The 24,725-nt window shown below is 39.4% G+C and overlaps 1 protein-coding gene across 1 annotated transcript in view; it reads right to left on the bottom strand.

Moving 5' to 3' along the window:
• The window catches only part of COL5A2 (collagen type V alpha 2 chain), a 114,447-nt gene extending 92,809 nt beyond the window's left edge, over positions 1-21,638 (bottom strand). The window contains exon 1 of the mRNA XM_064452028.1: positions 21,138-21,638. Coding sequence (XP_064308098.1) covers positions 21,138-21,240 — 103 coding nt within the window. The 5' untranslated portion in view covers positions 21,241-21,638. The remainder of the gene's footprint in view (positions 1-21,137) is intronic.
• Positions 21,639-24,725: the final 3,087 nt, after the last annotated feature.

Here is a 24,725-nt window from a genome sequence, read left to right as displayed (position 1 = left end):
CTTTTCTTCTGGAACACAAGGTATATTATTAACCAATACATAATATCAAACAATAACTTACATTCAACCACATTACTTAGCTTTGAGTCAATTCTAGAGAACACTAAATAGCACAGAAATTGAAGATCTTAAAAACAAAACAAAAACCCCCTAAGCTTTAATGGAAATGTGTGCCAATTTAAAGAAAGGCTGAAAGAAAGGTATACTTCTGTTTTTCTTCCCCCACCCCCATTTCAGCACTGACCCATGATCCTGCAAAGCAAAGAACCAGCAAAACAACCAAAGTCTCCTCTCAACATGGGACTTGACTCTTCCTCTGCTCCCGTTTCATGGTTTGTGAATTCTTTGGCCCTGTGTCCATTTTCTCCCATCTACATAAATTTCGAATCAAGTCAGCATTACTGGAAACATCCAGGGTAGTGCTCTAGCAAGGACACTGATCTTCCTGGCTTTGGGGGACAGCAGTTACAGAGTTTGTGGCAGAGTTGGAGGTTGTTTATCTAATTGTTTTGAAGAACACTTAGACATGGAAATCAGTTAAGAAACTTGCCAATGGTAAAAAGCCTGATGCCTATGTACATTTTTTTCTGGTAAGTGAAGTTTGCTGAAATGAAAACCTTAATTTTTCAAAAGAAGTTAAATTCATTTTATACTATTTTCTACCTCTGGTTTGGAAATACAGCAATTTCACCACAAGAGAAAGAATTTTGAAAGCATAAATTATTCCTAAGTGTTCCCATAAAAGTTGGGAAAGAAAAGAAATAACATCTCACTATGCCAACATTCACAAATGTCTTGTTTTTCTTTTTAAATGATACACCCTAACATTCTCTCATCAACATAATAAACATTTTTTACTTTTGTCCCACATATGCATAAGCAGATTCCTTTAAATGTGTTTTATAGTTTCCCGCACCCTACTCTGTTACGAAGTGCCACATACCAATCAGGGAATTTCTATACTTCCAGGAGATTACATGATCTCAAGAAGTTCAAATAAATACAATTAGCTTATCTGGATGTTAATCTTATCAGCTGCTTTTCTGCCTGACGTAAAATATGGGAAAGAACGACATGGTTATTTGTGGGCATAAAAAAATTTGTTTTATTTTATTTATTTTACTGGACCATAAGTTTGATCATATCCCAATGCTTGATTTAAATAATAAAACATTTCAGTCAGGAGGAGACAAACCAATCTCCTATGGCTACTTTTAGGTAGAATTATTAGTAGTTTTATTACTATCATCAGAATCTGTTTTATGGCAGCACTTGGAATCCCAGCAAGGACTCACCCAACTCCTGAGTGATCAGGCAAAAAGATCTGGTCCTCTCTCAGAAAGTTTACAGCAGTGTCAGTGGAAATACTAAGTAGTCTGCTACAGGTTGGGAATTAATACACTGCCTCTTCCACTGCTTATAATCGTTATCTCTGATGCAAGCTTCATAGGGCTCTAAACCCAGCCATTTCCATTAAATGATATCTGAAACAGCATCAACTGACCACTCATATGAGGTCAAAACTGCACCCAGATTCTCACCCAGGAGGGGAGAAAAGGTCTCTCACGTTCCCCAATTAGGACATAAAGAACTGTCAAACCGCTCAGTAACAACATCCCAACTGAGCCAGGCCCTCATCCAAGCCTTAATTCAGGCATTTCGGGCTATGTTGGATGAGGGCCCAAAAGGTGGCAAACAACGAACTGTTACATTTTCATGTGTTTTGCCAGTTTAAAAGAGTGTGTATTATGGGAGGTTCTCCTATCCCAAAATTACAGCCTGGAGTTTAGGGAATATTTCCAAGTTTATGATGTGCTTTATATGCAAGGTAAGCATTACTCAGGATAATATTTTCATTGCACAGTTGCTGACTAGGATTAGCATTGGCTACACACACCACAATGAACAGATCAGCATCACACTAGAAACCCTCCCATCATTAATACATACATTATGACTTTACAGACAATGGAGGAAAAAAACCCACGTGGCACACCTGCTCCCTGGATTATGTTGCAGGCCTTTGGCTCATGTAAATTATTCCACTGAAGTAATGGAACCACTGTAATTCACACCAGATGAAGATCCGTTCCAAGCCTGCCTCTTCCAAACAGAAATGTCATGACAGTAAGTCAAATGATCTGACTTGACAGTGCATTTTTTCATGCATTAGTTACCCAAACGCGACATGCAATCAAAGGAAAAAAAAGACTGCAAAATATTCGTTGTTGAAAAATAACCCCAGAGGATTCACTACAGATGTGCCCAGTTCCACTACTGCTCAACTAAGCCTTTCAGAAAAGTTCTGGGTGGGAGTTGGCTTCAAACACAGCACCTAGAGAATCAGAAAACACAGTTTGGTGTTGTGGGTTTTTTTGGGAGGGGGTGGAGGGACGGGGATGTTGGGTTTTCAGTGTGGGGTTTTTGGTTTGGGTTTTTTTAAGGCAATAGGGTCAGGAGACAACTCCTCTCCACTGAAAGCATCTTGTTCCAATCTCCCTGATTAATGTGCACTGAGAGTCCCATTCTTATATCTCCATCTCAGCTGGCATGTCAGTGGCCAACAATCCTCGGGTCTGGTGCCAAGAATAATATTACTGTATTTTCTTTTAGCAAAGTCAGAAGAATATAGTCTAGAAAGAACCAGGGATAGAGAACCAGGCCTGAAATAGGGTATCACACCATTCTCTCCCCTAAATTAAAAACCTACCGATCATGCCAATTATATTATAATTTTATGTTAGCATGATTCAGATATGGCCTTTGACAGAAGTTTATTTACTGGAAAATTTCTACCAAGGGACAGTGGCTGAGAACATGTTTTAAATTTTTCTAAGTAAACCAAGATAATCCTAAAATGTCAGTTCGATCCTGATCTCAAAAAGCTAAATGCAGCCTATTCCCTTGTCCGTTGCATAGATGAATGAAAGCAGACCCCTCCATTAGTTGAGTTTTTAATCCTAGCCACGCTGGGAAAAGCTTTCATACTTGAGGTCTGAGACTCAGAGCACACAGGGAAACGTCTGCAGTGTGCATCGATGACCTTTTGCAACCAAGTTCTGGTTTAGAAACAGGACTTTTCAAATGTCCCAGCATGTTCAGTTCTGGAGGTTTGGTCCAGATCCAAAACTCTGGGCTTGTTTAATAAGAAGATTCCAGGCAGTCCACAGCTGACCCTGGCCAGTTGCACTGGAGCTCCAGATTGCTGACGTGGAGAAGGAATACTGCGCAGGGACTGAGTAGGTCCAGATGCTTCTTCTCTCTTTAGAAAGGAAATTATAGTCTATAGAAGAAGTGCTTGGCACAGCCAGCTTTCTAAGCTAGGAAATTTCATGATCTGTTGGAATATATTAACATGTACATTTTTAACTCCAACAGAGACATAGCTTGTTTCTGGAACAAATGTTTGATAGGGGCTGAGTTGCAGGGCCTGAGGGAATGTGAGGGGCTGGATGATTTCATTTCCCCTCAGCTAAGGCAGTTGGCAAACGTGGGTATGGTTTGCTGCTTTTCTGCTTTTATTGTTATGAATTGTGTGGATAATTGATGGCAGGTTGCCTAGAGCCTAGGATAGGCCTCCTTCATGAAAGCTGAAGTAAATAAATGGTGGCTTGCCTTTATTTCACCGGTTCTGTGCTGATTTCGGAAATAACAAAGACCCGCTTAGAATTTAAAGGTACAGCCTAAAAGAATGGAGCAGGCTTGTTACACACAGCAGCAGCCTGGATGTCACCCTTGGATCAGTAACTGCTCCTGGGTCTCAGCACTGACTCCAGGCACAACCTTTTCAGGTGAAAGAGATTTTGACTTCCAAGCAATTTGCCTAAAACCATTCCCAAGCTCTAAACTTACATTACACACTGCAGAGCAGAGGAAAAAATAAGTAAAATATGTGAATCTCCTGCAAGCTGCATTTAAAAAAATAAATAAATAAATAAAATAAAACCCACACCATGTTTGAGTCCATTTTCTCAGCCAACATTTTTTCTTGCACAGATAAACCTATTAATATCACATTCAAATAAAGGGTTTGTCATCTCAGTTATACACAAAACCTGCACAGGCATTTCTCCCTCAAGCTATTTCAATGTCTACTGCATGAAAAGTATTTCCACTACATGTAAAATATCTCAGGTTGCTAGTTCAGTGACAAGTTGCACAAGAATCAAACATAGTTAAGTTTCCACTTCACAATCAGTTTAGTTGTGAGAATAAAATTCCACTGTTTGAAACATTCATTTGAAATTAATCATTTTTTTACTTTCATGCTAATCTATCAAGGATAACAAGAAAAATGGACATGTTTATTTAACTTTTCCAATGTAGAAATCCACTCAGAATCATAACTAGGACTGCCGATCAATCATCGGTTTTCTAGTTTTTTGTTTCACAAATGGGAATCAATATATATTAAATAAACCAATTCTCTCTTTTTATCCTCAAAGTAATTCAACTACAATGAAAAGAATCTTGGAGAGAATGAGAAATTAAGAATTTGGGAATTCCCAGTTTGAACCAGTACTGGAAGTTGACCGATGGTCACAATGGTTGCCATTTGTCTTGCTTTGAGCAAGGAAAACTGGCATTTGAAATTAGGACATTGAATTTCTTCGTCAAATAAAAGTGAATTCCCTGCCCAAAACATGTTTCTCACCCTAAGAAGGGGGCAGCTGAGCAGCAGGGCAGTTCAGTCAAACGCAAGTCCAAATCCAGCTCCACAGTCTTAAGTAAATGTCACATTGCCAGAGTGAAGTTCCCTCCATCATCCTACTCATACTTTGCAGTGAAACTGCTCTTTCTGAAGTCTCCTAATGCCCTGCCCTTAACTGAGCGCTGAGCAACAGGCTCACAGTTGAGCCTGGAGCAGGCAGGAGATGTTTATAAATACAGAGCAATTAATTTCTTGATTGACTGAACTAAAAATATCACAGAATAAATTAATTTTGTGCTAAAATTTCCTGTAATTGGGAAATCAATATTATTGTAAAGGTATTAAAGAGGGACATAAAGCCATTTCTATTGTTCAATAATATTGTTTTTAGACAAAAATATGGAAACAGCAAACCTCACAGCAGTGCTGATACAGCTGATGTGTTTCTTTCATGGTGTAGATTTGAGGGAAGGCGCAGCAGAGGGCATAACTAACCATATATTTCACATAAATAGCTATGTAATTTTAACTGAACTGCACCATAAACTCTATAAAATCCCTCTATGAATTGTATTTTCTATGTGCACCTCATTGTTATGGTTGGCTGGATTTAAGTAATTATGTACAGTTTGAGGTCAATATGGAAAACAGGCCTCATTCATTATTGACAAGCTCTCTCCAAAAAGCATACACTCTGAGGAGCCCAGTGATCAGGCACCGAGGCAGAAGAGCCAACTGGTAAGGTACAAAGCTTGCGATTGCTTCGTTCAGAACATAATTACTCTTCAGATTATCTCAAGGGCAATAATTTAAAATCCCAGATGCACATCTGGTAATAAACAATTAAAGAACAGAATAGCATCCATGTAAATCATCTCTCTGGCAACAGAAGCATCTTCTTCCAAATAGGACAGCATTCGCAAATGTGTAATGGTCTTTTGCACGACATCCTCCTGCAACTGAGCTATACAATTAAACATTCCTGACGTAAAACAGGTGTCTAGAGCTCATTGTGAAACACCATTATCCAGAAGGTGGTCACTGTGTGAATGGATCTGTAATGAGCGCCTTCCCTACGGTGTGTTCCCCATCAGTAGCCAAAGGGGATACTCGGAATCAGCAGACAGCTGGAAACAGATGGCTCATCACTCTATGTTTCCATTCCCCTACCTATGAGCAGTGCGACATCCTTAACGCATGAAGAACTTAGGCATAACAAATTGGTACGTAGACTGTTTTGGAAGGGGATGACATTTTACTATGATGTAGCAATATGATACTTCCAAAATAGTCCAGAAATAAAATCCAAAGTCCTCATAATACAGGAATATTAAAATATGATTAATGGGGCACTTTAATAGATCTTGAGGCAAAAAATCTCTTAAACTTTCTATTTCCTGTTTTAAATCTCTATCAGTGCTTGGAGAGCAAAAACATTATTGTTGACTTGAAATTTTAGTGCCAAATCGCACAGATCAGAAGAGCTTGTAATACTGACTCAGAGGCACATTGCACAGGAGCTAGACTATGCTTCACATTGGGCTCCAAGACTTGCTTTAGAAACTTATTCCCTTTGAATTAGAGCTCAAGCACCTGAAGTCCTGGTATTACCTTTTTTCATATTAATTTTTTATGAACTTAGGAAGCACCTCAAACTGAGTGGAAAACTTTCCTACGCAAACCAACAACTGGCTAATTTCAGGTAACTGCTGGATGAATAGTTATAAAAACATGTTATAAAAATAGAGATTCCAAATGCACGACGACTCAGAGAGAATACTCCTCAATCAAGAAAGCAAAGTCTGATTGGATCAAAGGGAGTTGTAATATGTTTAAGTTTTTTCTACTCTCTGTTCCGTTGTTCTTAATATTCTTACACAGCCTGAGTAACATATAAACCAGACTGTTCAAGGTTTCACCAAATCTTTCCTTTTTACTAGCTAAAGGGTGTTCACGCTCAGACCAAGCAGTGCACATTAGCATACACACTAGTGACATTTCTTTCTGCAGAAAGTTTATCTGAGTAAGCACCACCTAAAGCGCTGGTGCAACATATGACTGGAGCTTTAATCACATATGACACACCAGAAATTTCACAGGCTACCAAAACCTGAATTTCATGAGCATGTCACACACTTCATAACCTAGCAGTGCGTGTATTAACACAAGGTGCCGGGAAAACTCATTATACATTTAGTTGGACTGAAAGAAAAACATTGCTCTTCAGGCATTTTGCATGCATTTCCAACACCAGAGCTGTCTGGTAGCAGGCTCCTACATGTTCCCCACAGGATGGGAAGGAAAAAAAAGAAAAGAGAAAAAAGAACAAACCCAAGAAAACTGGTGTAAGCTAGAACAGAGGAAAAAGGCATTTTGAGGAAATACTTTGTGTTCTTCAGTAGTACATCTATCATTAGGGCTAATGGCTAAATCTGCAAGTTCTTACAGCCCCAAACCTACTAGTGGGCTATAAAAATGTATAGCAGAGCTATACCTGAAGAATTGTACATGCCTACATCACCCTTAGGAACAGGAAATATGTTTAGTTCATTAAGACTTGAAAGAAGCATTTCAGATGCCTGAAGAGCATGTGCTGCATTGCACAAAAAAATAGTAATATAATTGCTATAATTGTATACCGCCTGCGATGACCTACAGGTGACACAGCAGCTGCTTTTTTTTTTTAATATCTGTATTCCTGAAAAATTGACTTTGCTATTCCTAAGCAAACTGAAGAGATTAGCTAAAGTTTTCCAGTGTGACAGAGGCTATTGTCAGCCAGAACCATATGCAATTTCTTTTATTGAAATTGCCTTAACCACAGTTGTGCAATACCATTTGCTGCTGTCTTCTCAGAGCAAGGCTAGCAATAGTAGCAGCATTGCTTTTACAGAACACATAAAGGGGCAAGAGAAAATTCTCCTGCATTATCTCCAAAGTCGTTTGCCAAATCCCCACCTTATACTAAATAACTCCAGGGGGAAGAAAAGAAAAAAACCAAACACACCTCCCTCCCCACACCTAACCCCAACAAATCCTACACCACCATTGCCTCTGGAAAAAAACTAACCTCCTACCTACTGAGATAAGTACTAAGGGAACCAGGCCTAAGCAAGTTCTAGCCTCAAACTTCACAGTTTTTTAGATAGCAACAGGTTTCATAACAATTAGCTATTTGTCTTGCCTGCCTATGACAAAATATCCTAAAGCTAGCTCTGCCATTTTAATAAACAGTTTTAAGTCTATGCTATCTGCAAACGTAGGAGCATCAGTGTCCTGGTATTTACATTTCATTATGAACTGCATTACATTGTATAAACAAATGACCTAGAAAATTCTAAGTCTTGCAGACTTCAAGGAGGAATTTCAGTCCTTCAGCCTCCACAAGGGAGGAGATTAAAAATAAAAAGAAAAAAAGAAAAAAAAAAAGCTCACCATGAAGAATAAGATAGAGAGTTAATTTAGCCACCTTATAAAGAAAATCCAATTCAGGAAAAAAAAATATTCTGATTTCTCTTTTGTAGTAACCAGAAGTATAAGCTGGCAGTTCTAACAAACAATCATTGGAAACTAGTTTCAGTAAAGGTGCACTCTCTTGCTAAACAAGCCCCAAACATACGCTTTAAAGTCAGAAGATGAATCACTCCATTAATTCTAACCAGATCCAGTTTTATTGGTTATACTGGGAGATAATAGGGATCCATTAAAACCATACCTTTTTTCCTTCTATGAGGTTGAAGCAAAAGGACAAACTGAAAAACTTTATACATGGGCTCAAGACAGGCTATACTTATACTGTGACTCATTATAATAACTGCTGCAGTGTCCCACAGGTCTCTCCAAGAGCAAAGCCCTTAAGTAACTATTTGAGGAAGTTATACACCACTGGATCTTAAGACTTTCCCAACTAATTTGAGTATCAGTTGGTGGCTAGTAAATCTGGATAATGTACTATCCAACAGCGGATGCTTTCATTTCAACTCATCATCTTTATCTCAAAAGCAGTGATGTATTTTCAGCTATGTTTTCAGAAGTTCAAACATTTAACGTATGGGATAAGCAGGCTTAAAAAAAAAAAAAAAAAAGGGCAGCACAAAGCAGAATGTCTTACTCCTTTTCTCTGCTTGCCAGGTAGTCCCAGGGAAGCAAATGGGGCTTTAAAAGCAAGGATGTTTGATGCAGACATGAAGAAAAGCAGCAGGACCTTGCTCTTTTGTGTGGCGTTTTGAAATTCTGTGTCTTGAATTGCTCAGTTGCGATTCCCATCCCAGTAAAGAAAGGCAGGGAACTATCACATCAGAAAGTTTCTTCTCATGGCATTGAGTCAACACTCACTGACATTTATAGGACTTAAAGTCACAGCTGTGTCCTGTTAGAAAACAGGACTGTAGGAGCCTCCCCTTTCCAGGCACAGCCACATCCCCTCCTAGTACCATCCCTCCAGCCGAGGGCTCCTGAAGCATTCTTGCAGGCAGAGCTACAGATTAGGATGTTACACACACCAAATGTTAAGTCAATATCCAGTTTAGGCATGTTTAATTCTACCCCAAAGTTAAGTCTTTACTAAACATTTTGTAGCTTCACATAAAATTTACCAGGAGCTTGTATATCATATTAAGTGCATGGACCATCTTTAGAACTCCGAAAGCCCTAGCTTGCTTGTTCTTTGGCACTAAGACCCTGCAATGACCTTTTCTGCATCAGATTTGAGCACAGAGCAAACGCAAACCGAAACCATCGAGATTCTCCTGGTTCTCCCTGAAACCAGAAACTGGGCTGTGTTTGTGGGTTGATGTTTCTTCATGACTGGAAGAAACCATCAATCAAAATCATGTGAATTTGGGCAGATAGGTAGCAAAACTCAGCATGGTGGTTGATTACAAAAAGTTTACAAACCTCTAATACTCTGGTGATAATAGATTTAAAAAAAACACTGCTCATATGAAAATAATCTCAATTTTTTTTCAGAATAATTGATAAAAGATTTCTAAGATAACTACACTTGTATGACAAGTATCTCGCTGCTACATTGTTTTTCCCGATTAATTCTTACTGCAGATGAATAGATCCTGATGTTTGTTTTTCATTTTTCAAATGAAAACCTGGAATAATTAAAGTCTTCATTCATTAAGGTAGTTAGGCAAACATAACTAGGTACCGGTCATCTCATTACAAGAAATAAGGCTATTCACGTGCTTCAAGTTAGGTTCTAAAATACTGTCCTAAATGGGAGATTTAAATCACCAAATATTTGCTTTCTGTGTTCATTACATTCAAACACAAACAAAATAAACTGCCTATCTTACACAGTGCCTGTAAAACAGACAAATTCCATCCTGCAGAGGTTACCTAGGAAACCAGGGGAGGCTCAAAGAAACAGAGAACAGCTGGGAAAAGGGGGGAAAATACCCCAAAACAAACAAAAACAAACCCACCAAAACCCAAGAACAACAAAAACCCAAAGAACTAAGTGCTCCATATCCTCAGTTTTGAAACCATTAGTGATATCACTAATAAAAGTTAAAGCAGTGCAACTCACACTCATTGGCCCTGGCATTCGTCATCAGGGCAAACATGCACAGCCTGAAGAGATTGATTTAACTCTTCTCTCCCCGTCATCCCACCCTGCCCCCAAAAAACCTAAAAAAACCCCAAGAAGTGTGTGAACATTTTGATGCAATGTGGTAATGCTGCAAAGTTTTGGTCTGTACACTAAAAGGATGGCCAACCCCATAGAGAGGTGTGCTTACTGACACCTCACAAGCAGCAACAGTTTATGTGATTCACTGTCAAGAGATTTCTTTGCTGAGGAACCAGATTCCACTTTTGAAACTAATCAACTATTCAACATGAAAATCCATGGAATTCAAGAAATCTATTATTAGCATGATGACTCAGTATGTCTATTACAATAGTACCCTAAAGCTTCATTTGAGATCAAGGATGCTTTGTGCTCAGCACATTTCAATTTAATAGGAAGGTCCTGTACTTCACAGTAACAACATGAAAACAAAGCCTGCCCAAGCTACTCAATCTCAGTATTCAGGTTTAGATAACATTTTCTCTTACTACAGAAAATGTTTCAATCAGAAAAAATAAAAAACAAAAACAAGTAAGGGACAGTTTGTCTAACCTCAGTTCTAATTTTTGAAGTAGGCTTCGGCACTCTGCCTGTCGTTAGTATAATACTCAGCGCTGTTGCAGCAGCCATACCGTCATGTTGGCTCTTCCTTCCCCACATGGCTCCATTTTCCATGTTCTGCTTTGCTTGTCTCCAGGCTTTACGCCTCTTACATTAGGTTCTTCCATTCCTTTGTTGCCAATGCACGTTCCAGTATTTTCAACTCTGGCCAAAGCAAGCATTTAAACATCTGGAAATCATCCTTCATTACTTTCACCAGCGAGATGCGTCTGTCTTGCAATGTAGTTCCCACAGAGTGGGAATGTCTGATTCCTTACGACATCACGCTTTTGAGGTATATATGTATATATAAATATATACATATAAAATGCACTACATATATTTAACACACAATATATTACATTATTCTAAAAGTTAACATGCAGCAAGTTCAAAAACACATGAATTCCTTTCCAAAATTTAAGCATGTACACTGGTAGATTTACAGCCCAAAACGTTCCTGATTTACAAGAGTTCTAAGTGACAGATGTTCAAAGCGGAGCAATACACTACATTCTGAATTGTGTTCTTTTTCTAGTGCATGCAATTCGAAATTGAAATATATCCTTTTTTTTTCCACTAAGATTTCCTGAAAAAAAAATAAGCCTTGAATGGACAAAATGAGATTTCAGATGTAAAACTGGGAGTCTTTTTTATGATCTGCCTGTAATGATGACATCAAAGTGCTATGATCTGAATATTGGGTCTATGAAAGTCTTAACTGTGTCTTCAGAAGTTGTTGCTATGTGCATTCTCCCTCACTACTCAGACAACTGAGGCTGCTTGTCAAGGTTCAGTTTTATAAAATATAGGATGGCTAACAAATCAGATGCTGTGTGTGATAAGATACGAAGTATGCACAATGCAACAACCTTGTCTTGTAAGCCCTTTGTCAAAGACATTGTTTTAATGCCTCACATGCCTAAAGAAACACTGTCAAGGCTGACACAGAACATGTGAAAAGCTCTTCCATGTTCTGCCTGAGTTAAAGAAAATACACCTTTAACACGGGAGGTTCTTTAACTGCATCATGACTCTAAAGTTGATTACCTTTTCAGTGCATGCATTAGGGTGCATTAGGTTTGGAGTTTATTGGTTTTGTTTGTTGGTTTTGGGTTTTGGGGAGGTTTGGGGGGTTTGTTTTTGGGGAGCTTTTTGGAGGGTTTTTTTGGTTTTTTTTTTTGTTTTTAATAAAAGAAGCCACTCCTTCAATGGAAAATTAACACAGAGGAAGAGAGATACTACTTTCTGTCTATGCCTCTGAAGGAGTGGAAAATGCAAACTGTTTCCACTCCTTTTGCACAGCCTGAAGCCACAATAGGGCAATAATGCCTCAGTCACATAGAGCCAAGGAGTCCTCCAGAGGTACGAGCCCCACCTCATGCCTGACGCCTCTCTGGAAGTTCCTGCCCCTTTTTCTTCACTTCATCTTTCTTTCGCAGAACTTTGGACACACTGCAGATTATTCAGTCTGGCAGGTGTGCACATGGCAAACACCTTAAATAAAAGAGATTCAGTCCTCAGAATACCTGTCCTATTCAAGACAAGTCCCATAAATTTCCATTTTCCCATCATTTTTTTTTCCTCCCATAAATTACCACTTAGGTCAACATTGGACTTGATCACTGAAGGATGAACAAAAGCCTCTCAGTCCTTTTCCTCATGATTTTGTGCCTAGCAGATCACAAGAACTATACTTTTCTTTACCAAGTCCTACCATATGACAAAGAGCATCCTTAGTTTTGGCCCCCTCTGGTTACAGAGCACAACACAAACTCTTGCCATTATCATCACTCCAGGCTATGCTTTTCTACCATAATGCTCCTCTTTGTATATCCTACCCGTATTTTTGCACCAATGGCAAGTATTTCATTCCTCATTATCATCTCTCAATTTCATTAATATCTTGTTTAGTTCCTGATCTAGATTACAGAAGGCCATGAGATTTCACAGACAAAAAAGACACATTACTCTTAATCACATACATTTATTTAATTTTCCCACCACTCACAACAGCAACATTTAAGCCAATACTAACTTTAAAATTTCATAAGACAGTGAACCAAATGCAGTCAAATGCTTTTACATCCACATAGCATAAAGCCATCAAGCAATAGAGTTTAAAAATTATCGGTGGGGGAACTCTGTAATGTCTTTCCCTGCAGCAACAGCCACGTAAATGTTAATTGAACAGTACACACAATGAATGAGGCTAACGTTCTCCATCAGGGACACGGAGATACTACAGTACCATCTGCAAGTCTGGCCCCTAAAATATTTTTGAAATATCTGCTCATATCTCCAAAGACCTGAAGTCTAAAAGATTAAATTATAATTTTTCCAGAATTATAAGAAGTGACTCTTCTGTGTAGAAATAATACCTGGCAGCTAAAGACACCTTCAGCCAGATCTGTATCAGCAGTCATCAGCAGGCAACATTAAGCTGGGACAACCCCAGAACCACAACATGCTTTGCTAGCTGGAGCCTTCAGTGGTTGATCTCCATTTTCGTTGATTTAATTGGCAGGTTTCTATGGGCCTGCTCACAGCTACCTCAGAGAATGCTCTCCTTTGTTGATCTTAACTTCTTGTGCAAAGCATCACTACCATTAGGACAAGGAAACATGTGAAGATAGGTGACATTAAAGTATATTTCATTTTCTGATGGGAAATTTCAGGAAACCTCCAGGAGTCTCAGAGGAGGAGCAAGATGATCCAGCTGCTCAATGGTATCTTTCCTACCAGGAGGCTCATCATTAATGTAAATGAGAAAGCCAAAGATAGATCATACTTTATTTAAAAAGGAATACATGTTTATTGATTACATTATCTATTAACAGTAATTACAAGTCATAATTCAGGTAGCGGAATGTTCATAATTCAGGATAACTTAATTTCCCTAAAATAGCATCAATGGCTTAAAGATGGCAAAATTGTCCCTATGCCTAACAAACTTAATCATGCACCCTAGTGTAAAGGACGTTCCTCTTGCCATTGAGATTTCAATTATTTATCTCAACAATATGCCACGGGATGCTGTTAGCCAGCTACTGAACATGTGAGGTTCAGTACTTGGACAACTTAAGGCACTGCAGCTGAGAGAAAGAACCACTTTAAGAGAGACAGAAAATGAGACAAAAGTAATTATCATAGGACAGCAATCACTAAGGTATTACATCTCATTTTCATTACATCAAAAGACTTGTTAGAACTCTGTAAAGAAAATATTTAAGAAAAACCGAGTGGAAAACAGGCAATCAAGTCAGCATAACTTCTGTTCACTGTTTCTGCTTTAATTTTTCCCTTTAATATTTTTCTCTTGGTCTATAGGTTGTTTAACAAGACAAGAGACCTCAGACTGGTAAGTGATTCAAACAAACAGACAAACATAAAATCAATCAAGGTCTTCTATGACCTCTCAGAGAGAAAGGACTACTTTGAACAAAACTCTCAGCATAACCTCTGAGGTTACCTGTAGTAACAGAGCTATCAAATGACAGGTGACAGGAGCTCTTTGCAAATGAGAAACAGTTTCTTCCTGGCTTTTAGCCTGTATTTTTGTTACCATTTTAATGTGCAGTATTGATCTTGGAGCAATTGTGCCAGGACGGATGCATGACGACACCTTTTATATCCCTTCATCTCTTCCTGCACTTACACTGTTATTCTGCCTTTAATCCTTCACTTCAGAGGGTCAGGTTGCTGAAGGACACTGGCAAGCCTTTCATGACCGAAGAGTATTTGGAGATGATAGTGTATGGACCTTCTCAGCCAGACTTCTACTGCACAGCAGGGAACAGGCCTCAGTGAGAGAGTTTACTCTTCTGTTCCTACTCTAAATGAGTTCATGTCCAAAACACTGAATTCCTGCCAGCAGTATCAGAGTAGCTGCTTGTGTTTCTATTCAGCCACATTATCCAAAGAACAGGGGCACAGAGATTCAAATTAATTCTTTAGTCCTCCCATGCTACCGTTACATAGTCCAAAGGCTATAAATGAAAACTAGTGAAGACAAAACACCGTGGAAGTTTTTCAGTATAAGAACAACTCCATTATACGATTCTCTCTACTGTACTATTTACACAAAGCTGCAGGAAAACACAAATTCTCCAAAACTCCAATCAAGTTTCAGCTGGCAGCAGCATGGCCAAGGAACAACCTTAGAACAGCTCTCCAAAGACAAGACCTATCTTCAGCAGCTAATAAAAATAGAATCCCAAGGGTCCACATGAATAGAGGTTCCCTGAACAGAGAGCATCCCACCGCTGGCCCTCTGACAATCATTCTTAGTTTTCATGCTTATATAACACATGACCTTTCTACAGCAAACGCGGGTGGGATAGTGGAAGAATGGAACTGTTTCTCACTACAAGAATAAAAGACAGCACAGCAGGCTATGAAAAATGTATGTTGCTTACTCAGAAAAGATAATTGTAAGTAATGGTTTGGATATTTTAATTACCACAGCAGCGAGGGCTTATCAGCATCCAAAGCTTCCTGCACACTATTGTTTTCATAACCATAAATCAACCTATAAAACAAGAATTTATATGGACAAATTGTTGTGCCACTTCCTATAGACAGTATCGCTGTTTTATCATTTCTGGTAGTTCAGCAACAGCACTAACTCCTCAAATTTCTGGGAATTTAAGTCAGGAGAAACATAAATCATAGAACATGATCTGTGACAAAAACTGTGGGGAAAGAAGGTATAATCTGTACACACATAATGTATTGATGACATTGAAGATGTAAACAGTACACAATGTCACCTCTGAGGTATCTCTCATCTTTAAAGCGTTACGTGACTTATAAGCCATTTTTCTCCAGCTTGAAAGTACCCAAATTCTTAAATAACTGAAGAATACTTACTTTATACTACTGAAAGAAACACATTTTCCTCATTCGCTTCTCATTATGCTTTGAATTAAGCATCAGACATTCCAGTTCAAATTACACCTGGCCTTCTGCACATGACAGTCTCACCAGGGCTTTCGACGGGAAATTTAACAGGGTGGGTCTGTTACAGCTTGAGATTTCAGGCAGCAAGTGCAACAATCTTTCCTCATGCTCTGGAAGTTCAAACTCCAAGAAGCCTTTGTCAAGAACTGAAATTCCAAGTTAATCTGATTAATTTATTCATTTTACACTAAAGGATACTTGTTTATGCCCTGTGCATTAGCTTCAGAATAGGTTCTTTTGTCTGTAAAATAAGTTGAAGTGCAAACCCAGTCTCTCTTCACTGACCCAACTGAGAATCCCTTGGATTGGCAATTTGATTTATTCTAAGACAAACGTTTGAGAAAAAAAAATTTATATCATCAGGACCTTAAACACAAAAACGTGAGGGGTAATGAAGACAACCATAGGTGAAACAGTCAGTGTACATATATGGATAAATCGCATGTCTCCAGTTGGAATTTCAACTATTTTTTTATTATTACTTTATTATTTTTTGGCACTGAGTTCATTGCCTTTCTCTGTATATGGAAAAATAATTGCACACAGACCATGAACATCTGCTCAGTTTTTTTTAAAGGATCATAGTGTTGCATGAAGGTCTGCCTTCAGAGTTTCTGCTTCCCCACACGTACACACAAGAATCCCTGTTTCTTTTCTCACAAAGCACCAACAACCACATAATGTGATGAGTCAACCAGTTCTACTTCTAACCACAGAGAAATCCTATAACTTCCATTTAACCCAGATAGAAATAGTACATACTACTTAAACACCAGGTGCTGTTCCTAAGCAGGGTTTTCCTAGCTAAATTCATAATAAATTGAGGGGTTTGCTGGACTTTTTTTTTTTAAAAAAACTTGTAAAGAGTTAACAAATGGCAAAAGGCTTATTTTTATGTTAATATACGTTACAGTTAAACAGGACCAATCCTGCAATGTTTTACATGAACAAAACAGCCCGACAGAACGTTATCATACTGAAACAAATTGCAAAGTTCAGAGGACTTCACCAAGAAATTAAGTGAGAGCGTGCCAAAACGTGAATGAAAGCATGAAATAACCATTTGGTTTCTATGGCAATAATCTACATTTGTAAACATTGTGGCAAAAAAATGCCTGCATTGACAACCACAGCATGCAATTATTCTTCAACCACAAAGTATTTCCTAAAAAATAACCAAGCTAATGTAGATAGCTTAACGTGACCCTCAGTTTTATGTCTTCCATAATTTTGAGCAAAGTTTACTCAGTCTGAGCAGGAGGAACCTTCTTGAGGGCTCTTCTTGTGGAAATGTCTGTGTAGAGTCTCCTTCCCACACTTTTACAGAAGGGAAGCTAACCACAAATATTCAGAAGTCATGAGTCAGTCCCCAAAGAACTGTGACTTTTTTTTAATAAATAACGGATTCTCATTTTCTCCTTGTTTAGAGCTATAATTAGGTCTGTTTTCAAGGTATTTGCTGTGATTAGACCCACAAACACAGATACCTATACGCATAGACACACATGTGAATGCTTTCTCATTTAGAAAGTAGAGGTACTTACGTAAGTGAATGATCTTGGGTTCTAGAGCTTTGGGGGCTGGGGGGAAGAATCAAGGATCATAAGATCCTCTTTAGGATTGTGAGAATTAGCAAGACATTTCATATTATTCTTCTTTGGAGCTCTGAGGACTCTTTACAAAGATGAAAGACCCATAAAAACCAAAGAAGCACCTGGCATGAATGCTCAGCAATTCTCTTACCTCCTCATAGCTACAGCAGATTTTCCCTTGCCATCATATTCCCAGCACCTGTCCCAGTGAGGAGACTATGCAATGTAGTAACCTCTTTTCTCCCTAAGGTAATGTCTCTAATATCAGTGAGAGGATAACAGACATATTTAATAGTCCCCATTCAACCAGCTCAGCTGTTTCTGTCTCTGTTAAGGCCAGTCCATTCTCCTCTCTCTTTTGCATGGATCCCAGATAGAGTGAAAGACCTAGAATTCAAAGAAGTCAGAGGATAGTGAATTCAAATGGCATGACTGTTGTTTGTTTTTGCTTGCTCACACTGTGGAACAAGGCAAATTAGATACTTTTAAATCAATACCAGGGCTCACACTGATCTCAGCTGAAGTAGGGCTGTCACCAGCAGGGTGGGACAGGGAAGGATAAATCACCACAAAATTCACAGACAAGGGTGTGTGTTGCAGAAACTGATGAGAACCTAAAGGCAAGTATAGGATTGCAGTGAGAAATATGGGAGACGTTGGCAATAAACCATCACTGCCATGCACACGTGGAATTTGCCCACACAAATCCTCTTGAAGGAGGTGATTGCCACAGTTTCAGCTCTGATTCAAGGTTACCAAGAGATTTTTCTGCTGATTATATGTTTCTAGTTTTCTTAAATAACTTTTTTGAAGAAAGCAAATACACTTACACTCATAAGTGTAACTTATGACAGAAAATGATCCCAGAAGCATGCGCTGCTTCTGCTAGTATTTTCCTCTGTCCTGAGTCCTAAGGAAAGATTATACAGTGTGGAAATCCCTACACCAAATGTTCAGGGCTTCCAAGTATTCAGTGCTTAAACAGCACAATTTCAGCCATCTCCTGGGCACTTTTTGGCCCTACTGTATTTCTGAACTAGTCTGGGCCTTTACACAGAAGTTAAAACCAGGATCTTTCAGTCTTTCTAGGATTTTGCAGCACTGACTTTACTCCTAAATAACTTTCAGATGGGCACATTTAAAACAGCCAGTCTCAAAACAACCAATTTTGCTGCACTAGGTTTAAAAGGGTCTTTTACGTTTTTACGCGCGTTTTAAGTGTGTGTAGCATATAGCACTACCAGCCAAGTATTCTTGAGCAAAACAGATCAATCTGCAACAGTTCCAAGAGAAAGAAAAGAAGGGGAAAAAAAAGAATATAGAAACTGGCATTACTTAAAAGCACAGCAATGGTAAATGCCAAAAAAAAATAGTTAGGCAGTATGTTTGGTTTAAAGAAGTATTAAAAAAATTAATAAAAGAACTGTAAACCATTCTACCTGCTTTATTATATTCAATTTATCTATCAATATCACTCTCACTCATTGTGATAAATTCTGTAACATACTTCTGCAAAAGCTATTTCTTTCTTCCACTGTGGATGAGGTTGACAACCAAACCAGCATTTAATCATTCTCTTTTTTCTAGGATTGGCATGAAAAAGGACTGATAAAACAGTTTTACATACTTTCTGAAAGTCTGAGATTTTTTTCTAATCTAAGATTCCTGAAGTGCCTTCCTTGCTTCCCCAGATACCTCCAGTATTCACCATAAGACTTGTATTCAGGTGACACATTTGACCAACTGAACTAGAAGTGGAGCAGCTGTACAGACAAAATCACCTGCAGTACAATACAATCTATACTCATCTAAGTATACACCTCTGCACAAGTATTAAAACCAAGACAAACTAAGGGTAAAAACCTCCCCATTCTGCAGCATTTGTGGCCTTCAGTCAGGAACTAAATCAGAACTGAAAACCCCTTGTTTATGCAATTAAACCAGACCAATGTAGGTTGTACCCCACCTCTTCCTCACTGTGCACCATCCCTCACAACACACTGAAATAGCTTTGGGGCTTTTTTTGTTTTATTTTTAATATAGTGAACATTGGAGAAGCAGCTTCCTCATATGTATGGTAGACAAAAGATATTACATTCTCAAACAGGAAGATGAATAGGTGAAGTAAGTGCAAACAGACGTCACTGATTTATTACAATGTATTTTGCTCTCTGACTTACCACGTACCTCTGAGTTTCCTCAGCCATCAATGTGTGGGAAGTACATGCCAGGTGTCGCTACAGTACTGGCTCATCCCATAATTTCCATAATGGCAACAAACTAGTAAATGACACGTAATAACTGAACCCCATAGTAGTCTCATGTAAAGGTTGCCCGTTTTATTTTTTTAACAGGGAAAAAGCACTATCATATTTACTAAATATATGCAAAAAATGAAGTCAATATTTTCACAAGCGTTTCCTTTGTTATCATATGTATCTGAAAATGTATAATATATGTCTCCCTTTATGGCAAGTATATGAATTATACCCCAAAGATTAAACAAAGTGCCCCCTCTATGGGACTTCTTACACAGCTGTGCGTAGTCAGGAGAGTCTCATTTTGCTTTGCAGAACAAAAGTTTCAGAACTATTGCACTGTTTTATTCATCAGGCTTTGGCTCCTCCTCGCTCGTGCAATGCAGCGTATTACCAGAAAAGGTCAGTTACAAGAAAAATTAAACCCTTGACAATACGCAATAAAATATTTGCAAATTGTATCGTAGGGTAACGTACTGTCCTTTTGCTGGGAATTATTTGGAAAAGAAGCCAGCGTTACACATGGGGAGCCTAAGAAGTACATTCAGGAGTACAATAGCTACAGACTGTCCCATAACCCGTCTGCTCACATTTCAGGAAACCAACATCCAGCACGACATCCATCCAGATTGATGAAAGGGTACCGTCACTACGCATTCTCCCGACCATCAATCTCTCTCTTGCAGGCATTGAAACAATATTAAATAAAAATGGATAAAAAGCAGCCCAAGAAGGGTGAAGTTACCCGGGTTAGGTGCAGTGCTTGCCAGCCCTCCTGCACTCAGAGAGCTTGCCACCAACCGCTGCCGCCCCGCTAAGCGAGCCCCGGGGCGGCGGGAAGGCAGGCAGTGTGCCATCGCCGCTGGCCCCGGGGGATCAGACAGACCCTACAGCAAGAGGCAGGGTGGGAAGGAGATGGAGGAGGAAAAGAAAGAAGGGGGGAAGGGGAAAAAAAAAAAAAAAAAAAAAAAACACGGAAAAAGGGAAATCCACATTTCTGTATTTCTCCAAAACAAAGAATGTGAGAAAGCAGATGTAGTTCCGCGCAAAGGACTCCGCCCTGCGGGGCTTCTGTGTTTACTTCTCCCAGCTCAGCTCGCCCGGCTGCTCTCCAGCCCCGCAGCCTGCCTCCAGCCCCATCCCAAGCAGTTTCTTTTGTTGCAGGCTTGCCGGCCGTCCCAGCCCCGCCAGCAGCGGGGCGCAGCCCGGGGCTCCCCGGCAGCGCCTGGCCTTCAGTCACCTCTCCCGTGCCGAGCCCCCAGGGAGCGCCCCGAAACCCCGGCTTTAAAAGCCTCCCTCTATCTTCTGGTCATAAGCCCCAAGGGCAAACCTCACTGCCCCCTTCTCAGGATATAAAAGCAAAAGTCTCGTTATTGCTGTACCCCAGAGGTTTTCTATTCTGCTTCTCATCCAAACAGTACGATAAGCACGCTGCATGCAAAGAGGGGGGATTATTAAATTTTTTTTTTTCAGAAGGAGAGAGAGAAACTCACCTCCGTCATATTCTTCATCTTCTTGCGCTTTTATGGTTACAAATTGCCCTAATAAAACAGCAAGGATGAAAAAAGTTCTCGTTTGTACCCAGATTGCCATCATGCCTAGATATTAGACATGTATCCTCCTGGGCAGCAAAAAGTGCAGAAACGTAAGGTTATTTTAGCACCATGAAGCCAGCTGGAGAGTCTTTCTGCCTTTCAGCATCAGTTCCAGGACAAAGTCTGCGAGCCCTTTTTTTCAGCACTAGCTCCAGCACAGTCTGCAAACATTCCTTTCAGGGGATGCAGCTTTAAATAGGAAGAATGCTGCCTCCACTTCTCTTCCTGCCCCTTTTCAGCTCGTTCAGGCTCCTACTCATCCACTCCCTGCCAAGCAACACTCTGATTGATGGTAAATAACCGAATCAGAGCTGGCTTCACTCTTCCTTGAACTTTTCTCTTTATGAGTACACTTGCAGGATATTTTCCTGCTGCCATGCAGTGCATGTGCTGTGTCAGGACTGCTCATTAAGAAAACATAGTCCCATAAGAAACTGTCAGGAAGAGAAAGCTCGGCTTTTAACACACCCAGCCCACACTTCCTGAGAATGGTGGGTATAGCCCCATTTGGAGCTGTTTCCCTTATTAGGAACTTGATCCCTTCCAGCTTGCCAAGAGGAGGATTTCCTCCTCTCCCTTGATAACTGTCCCCTGCCTTGCTGTAACTCCATTATCAAGCATGACTCCAGTCCCCTGAGAGGGGTCACAGAGCTACCAAGGCAGCTTGTTTCAGGAACATGTAAGTAACTGCCTTTCCCCCCCAAAAGGGAATAATCTGTCTCAAATTAATTCTTTTCTGAATAATCTTTCCTCAGATCCTTAATGTGCTCCATATTAACTGTCCTACCAGTTGGGAAGACTGTCACAAATCACTGGAAGATACTCTACACTTCTAACACCAGACTGACAAACCAAACTATCCAATTACCTACTTTTCTCTGTGGCTCTCCACCTCTGTTCCCTCACAACTAGAAACCTACCTAAGCCCCAGCCTAGTATTTAACCCTTAACCATGTGCCTTAATCAGGATTCTAGTGTGGGCATTAAGTAAATCTCTCTTTTGTGGATCACTTACAACTGGGAGAGGGATGCTAGATTTTTTTTCCTCCATGGCATTTATGGTCTGCAGAGCTCCATCACTAATCCCCTCATTTGCTAAGAAGGGTTGCCAATACCTGATACAGGGAAATGCAGATTTACTGGTTGGAAGATTTTCTATCTTTAGCCATTCCAGCTTGAGAACAATCCCATCTGAAGTGGATGTGGTGAGAAGTAAACCCTCTTCACCTGGATTTGTGCAGGTAAGCAACACTAGCCCACTCTGATTATCACAGCATGATTTAGCACTTCTCAGTGATGCAGTATCCTAAAGCTTGTGAAGTTTTCTTCTGTCTCTTTGAAAGAGAAGCATGCCCTAAAGAGGAAAGGTAACCCAGAAAATGGTATAGCACTGCAATGCTACATCATACCTACTCTAGTAGCAACATCTAAAAACATACTGAAAGAGAACAAAATCAAAATTCCCTGCTCTCTTGCACCAAGCAGTCTTGACACAGCAGTCTTAAACCATGCAGCGTTTCACTGCAGGAGCGTAATATCCCACAGTCCCCATTGCTCAGAAGTGGTAGCTATGAGAAAGAATAGAAATATTGAAGCTATGCAAGCCACTGCAGTTTTATTTTCAAAAGCAATGACAATCATTCATAAGTATCAGTTAAGTAACTCAGAATTGGAAAAACAAAAGTTAACATTAGTTAACCTGCCCAGTCATAGGTGAAATTCTGCGTTGACAGGTTCATGAGTACTTGCATTGGTTTGCTAGTCTCAGAAGTTAAATATAATAGATGTCATACTTCAGCAGAACCCCAGGAAATCTCCCTTGGAAAGCTGATGTTATGTGATGCTGGCTAGAAACATCAGGTGCTTTAGATGATATATCAAGTTTAGAACCAGATATGACCTTTGCCATTTGCTTCTATATGCACATTAGTTATGAGGGAGCAGCAAAGAAGAAAGCTTATAGCCATAACTCAGCACACTGCCATTGCTAAATCATCACATGATTTAAAAACCACATCAATTTACATCATTTTACATCATTTTACATCACATGATGTAAAACCCACCAGATACATTAGAAAAGGAAAATAACACATCTTAAAAACCACACTACACAAGGGTTCCCACAGTTGGATGTAACCTGTCAGAGTATTAAGTACAGAAATATTAATGTTAATAATTTAAGAGGAGAAAGGCTGAGTATATCAACAGTGTTTTGAGAAGTCTTCTGTGCTCATTGATGAAAAACCATTACAACAGACATGGAGGTGTTTCTGAACTATAGGCTATTAACTGGAGGGAATTTGTGTGAAATTTCTTATAATAAACTGACAATTGCTCAGAGAACTCACAGCTGAAAGTTCTCTGAAAGCCTGGGGGAAGCTACAACAAAGCCATAGGGAATTAAGACTCTACCACAGAATCAGAGAAATGGCCACACACTGATAAAACTTGCCTTTATAGTTGCTAACTTTATCCTCAAAATTAGGTAACAAGTTCTCACACTTATTTCCCCAAGTCTTAAGTCTACAATGGGTTCGTAAATTCCTACTCTATTCACAGCAAGAATGAGCCTTACCATCATTCTCTCCTATAGTCTCTGAGAAAAAAGCCAGAACAAGAACAGTACTGAATTGGGGTGACATTTATTTCCCCTGATAGCTCACTGAGGGGAAAAAAAAAATCAGAAGGACCCCTTTTACCATTTCCAATTGAACTTTTTTCCAGGGAGTCAGAGATTTTCAAAGATAACTTCTGCCATTTCAAGTCCAGTCTCTCCTTTGGAGAGATTCCTACAGTAATATCTAAAAGTTGCCCTTCAAATCTCTTTCTACCTTGGTCTCACCAACAAATTATGCCATGTCACCAAACAGATGAACAACAGAGAACAGAAAAGGATGTACATTGCTTAGCGAATCAATCCCCTTATACCTCCTCATAAATACTTCTTTTCACCATGGATGTGCATTTAAAGAGGCTTTCAACTTTATTACAAGCATCATAACTAGTCATTAAGTCTATCATTTTTCATGATAGCATCACATTGGATGCGAGTAAGAGAAATCCTTTAGTTAGTACCACTGTAAACAGAGCCAGACTAAGCAATTAAGAGTGGGCAGATAAATAATTCCAAGTATGCTCAGTGACACATCCCCCTCCTCCTCTCAATAGGGGAGGAACCAACACTGCATGGAATAATACTGTATATTTATGCAGCAACTCCTTTCCAACCATTCTTCACTTTTTCCATCATTTTTAGGATTCTGTAAGAACAGAGGAATGTGGAATTTAGCAAACTAGCCTAAGGTCATACATTCAGTAGAAGTAAAGCCAGATACAGACTTTTTGGAGCTCATTTCTCTTCTGTGCCAAGGAAAACTTATACAAGATGAAAATTTCTTGGGAGGAGAATCCAGGGCCCCGACTCCTGGAGCCAATTCCCTTCCAATGCACCTTCAATCTACTCATTGTTATACATTAAGCTTA

This window comes from Phalacrocorax carbo, chromosome 5 (assembly GCF_963921805.1).
Source record: "Phalacrocorax carbo chromosome 5, bPhaCar2.1, whole genome shotgun sequence".
In the NCBI taxonomy this organism is placed as follows: domain Eukaryota; kingdom Metazoa; phylum Chordata; class Aves; order Suliformes; family Phalacrocoracidae; genus Phalacrocorax; species Phalacrocorax carbo.
Note: the sequence above shows the minus strand (reverse complement) of the source record. Positions and strands in the feature narration are given on the sequence as shown.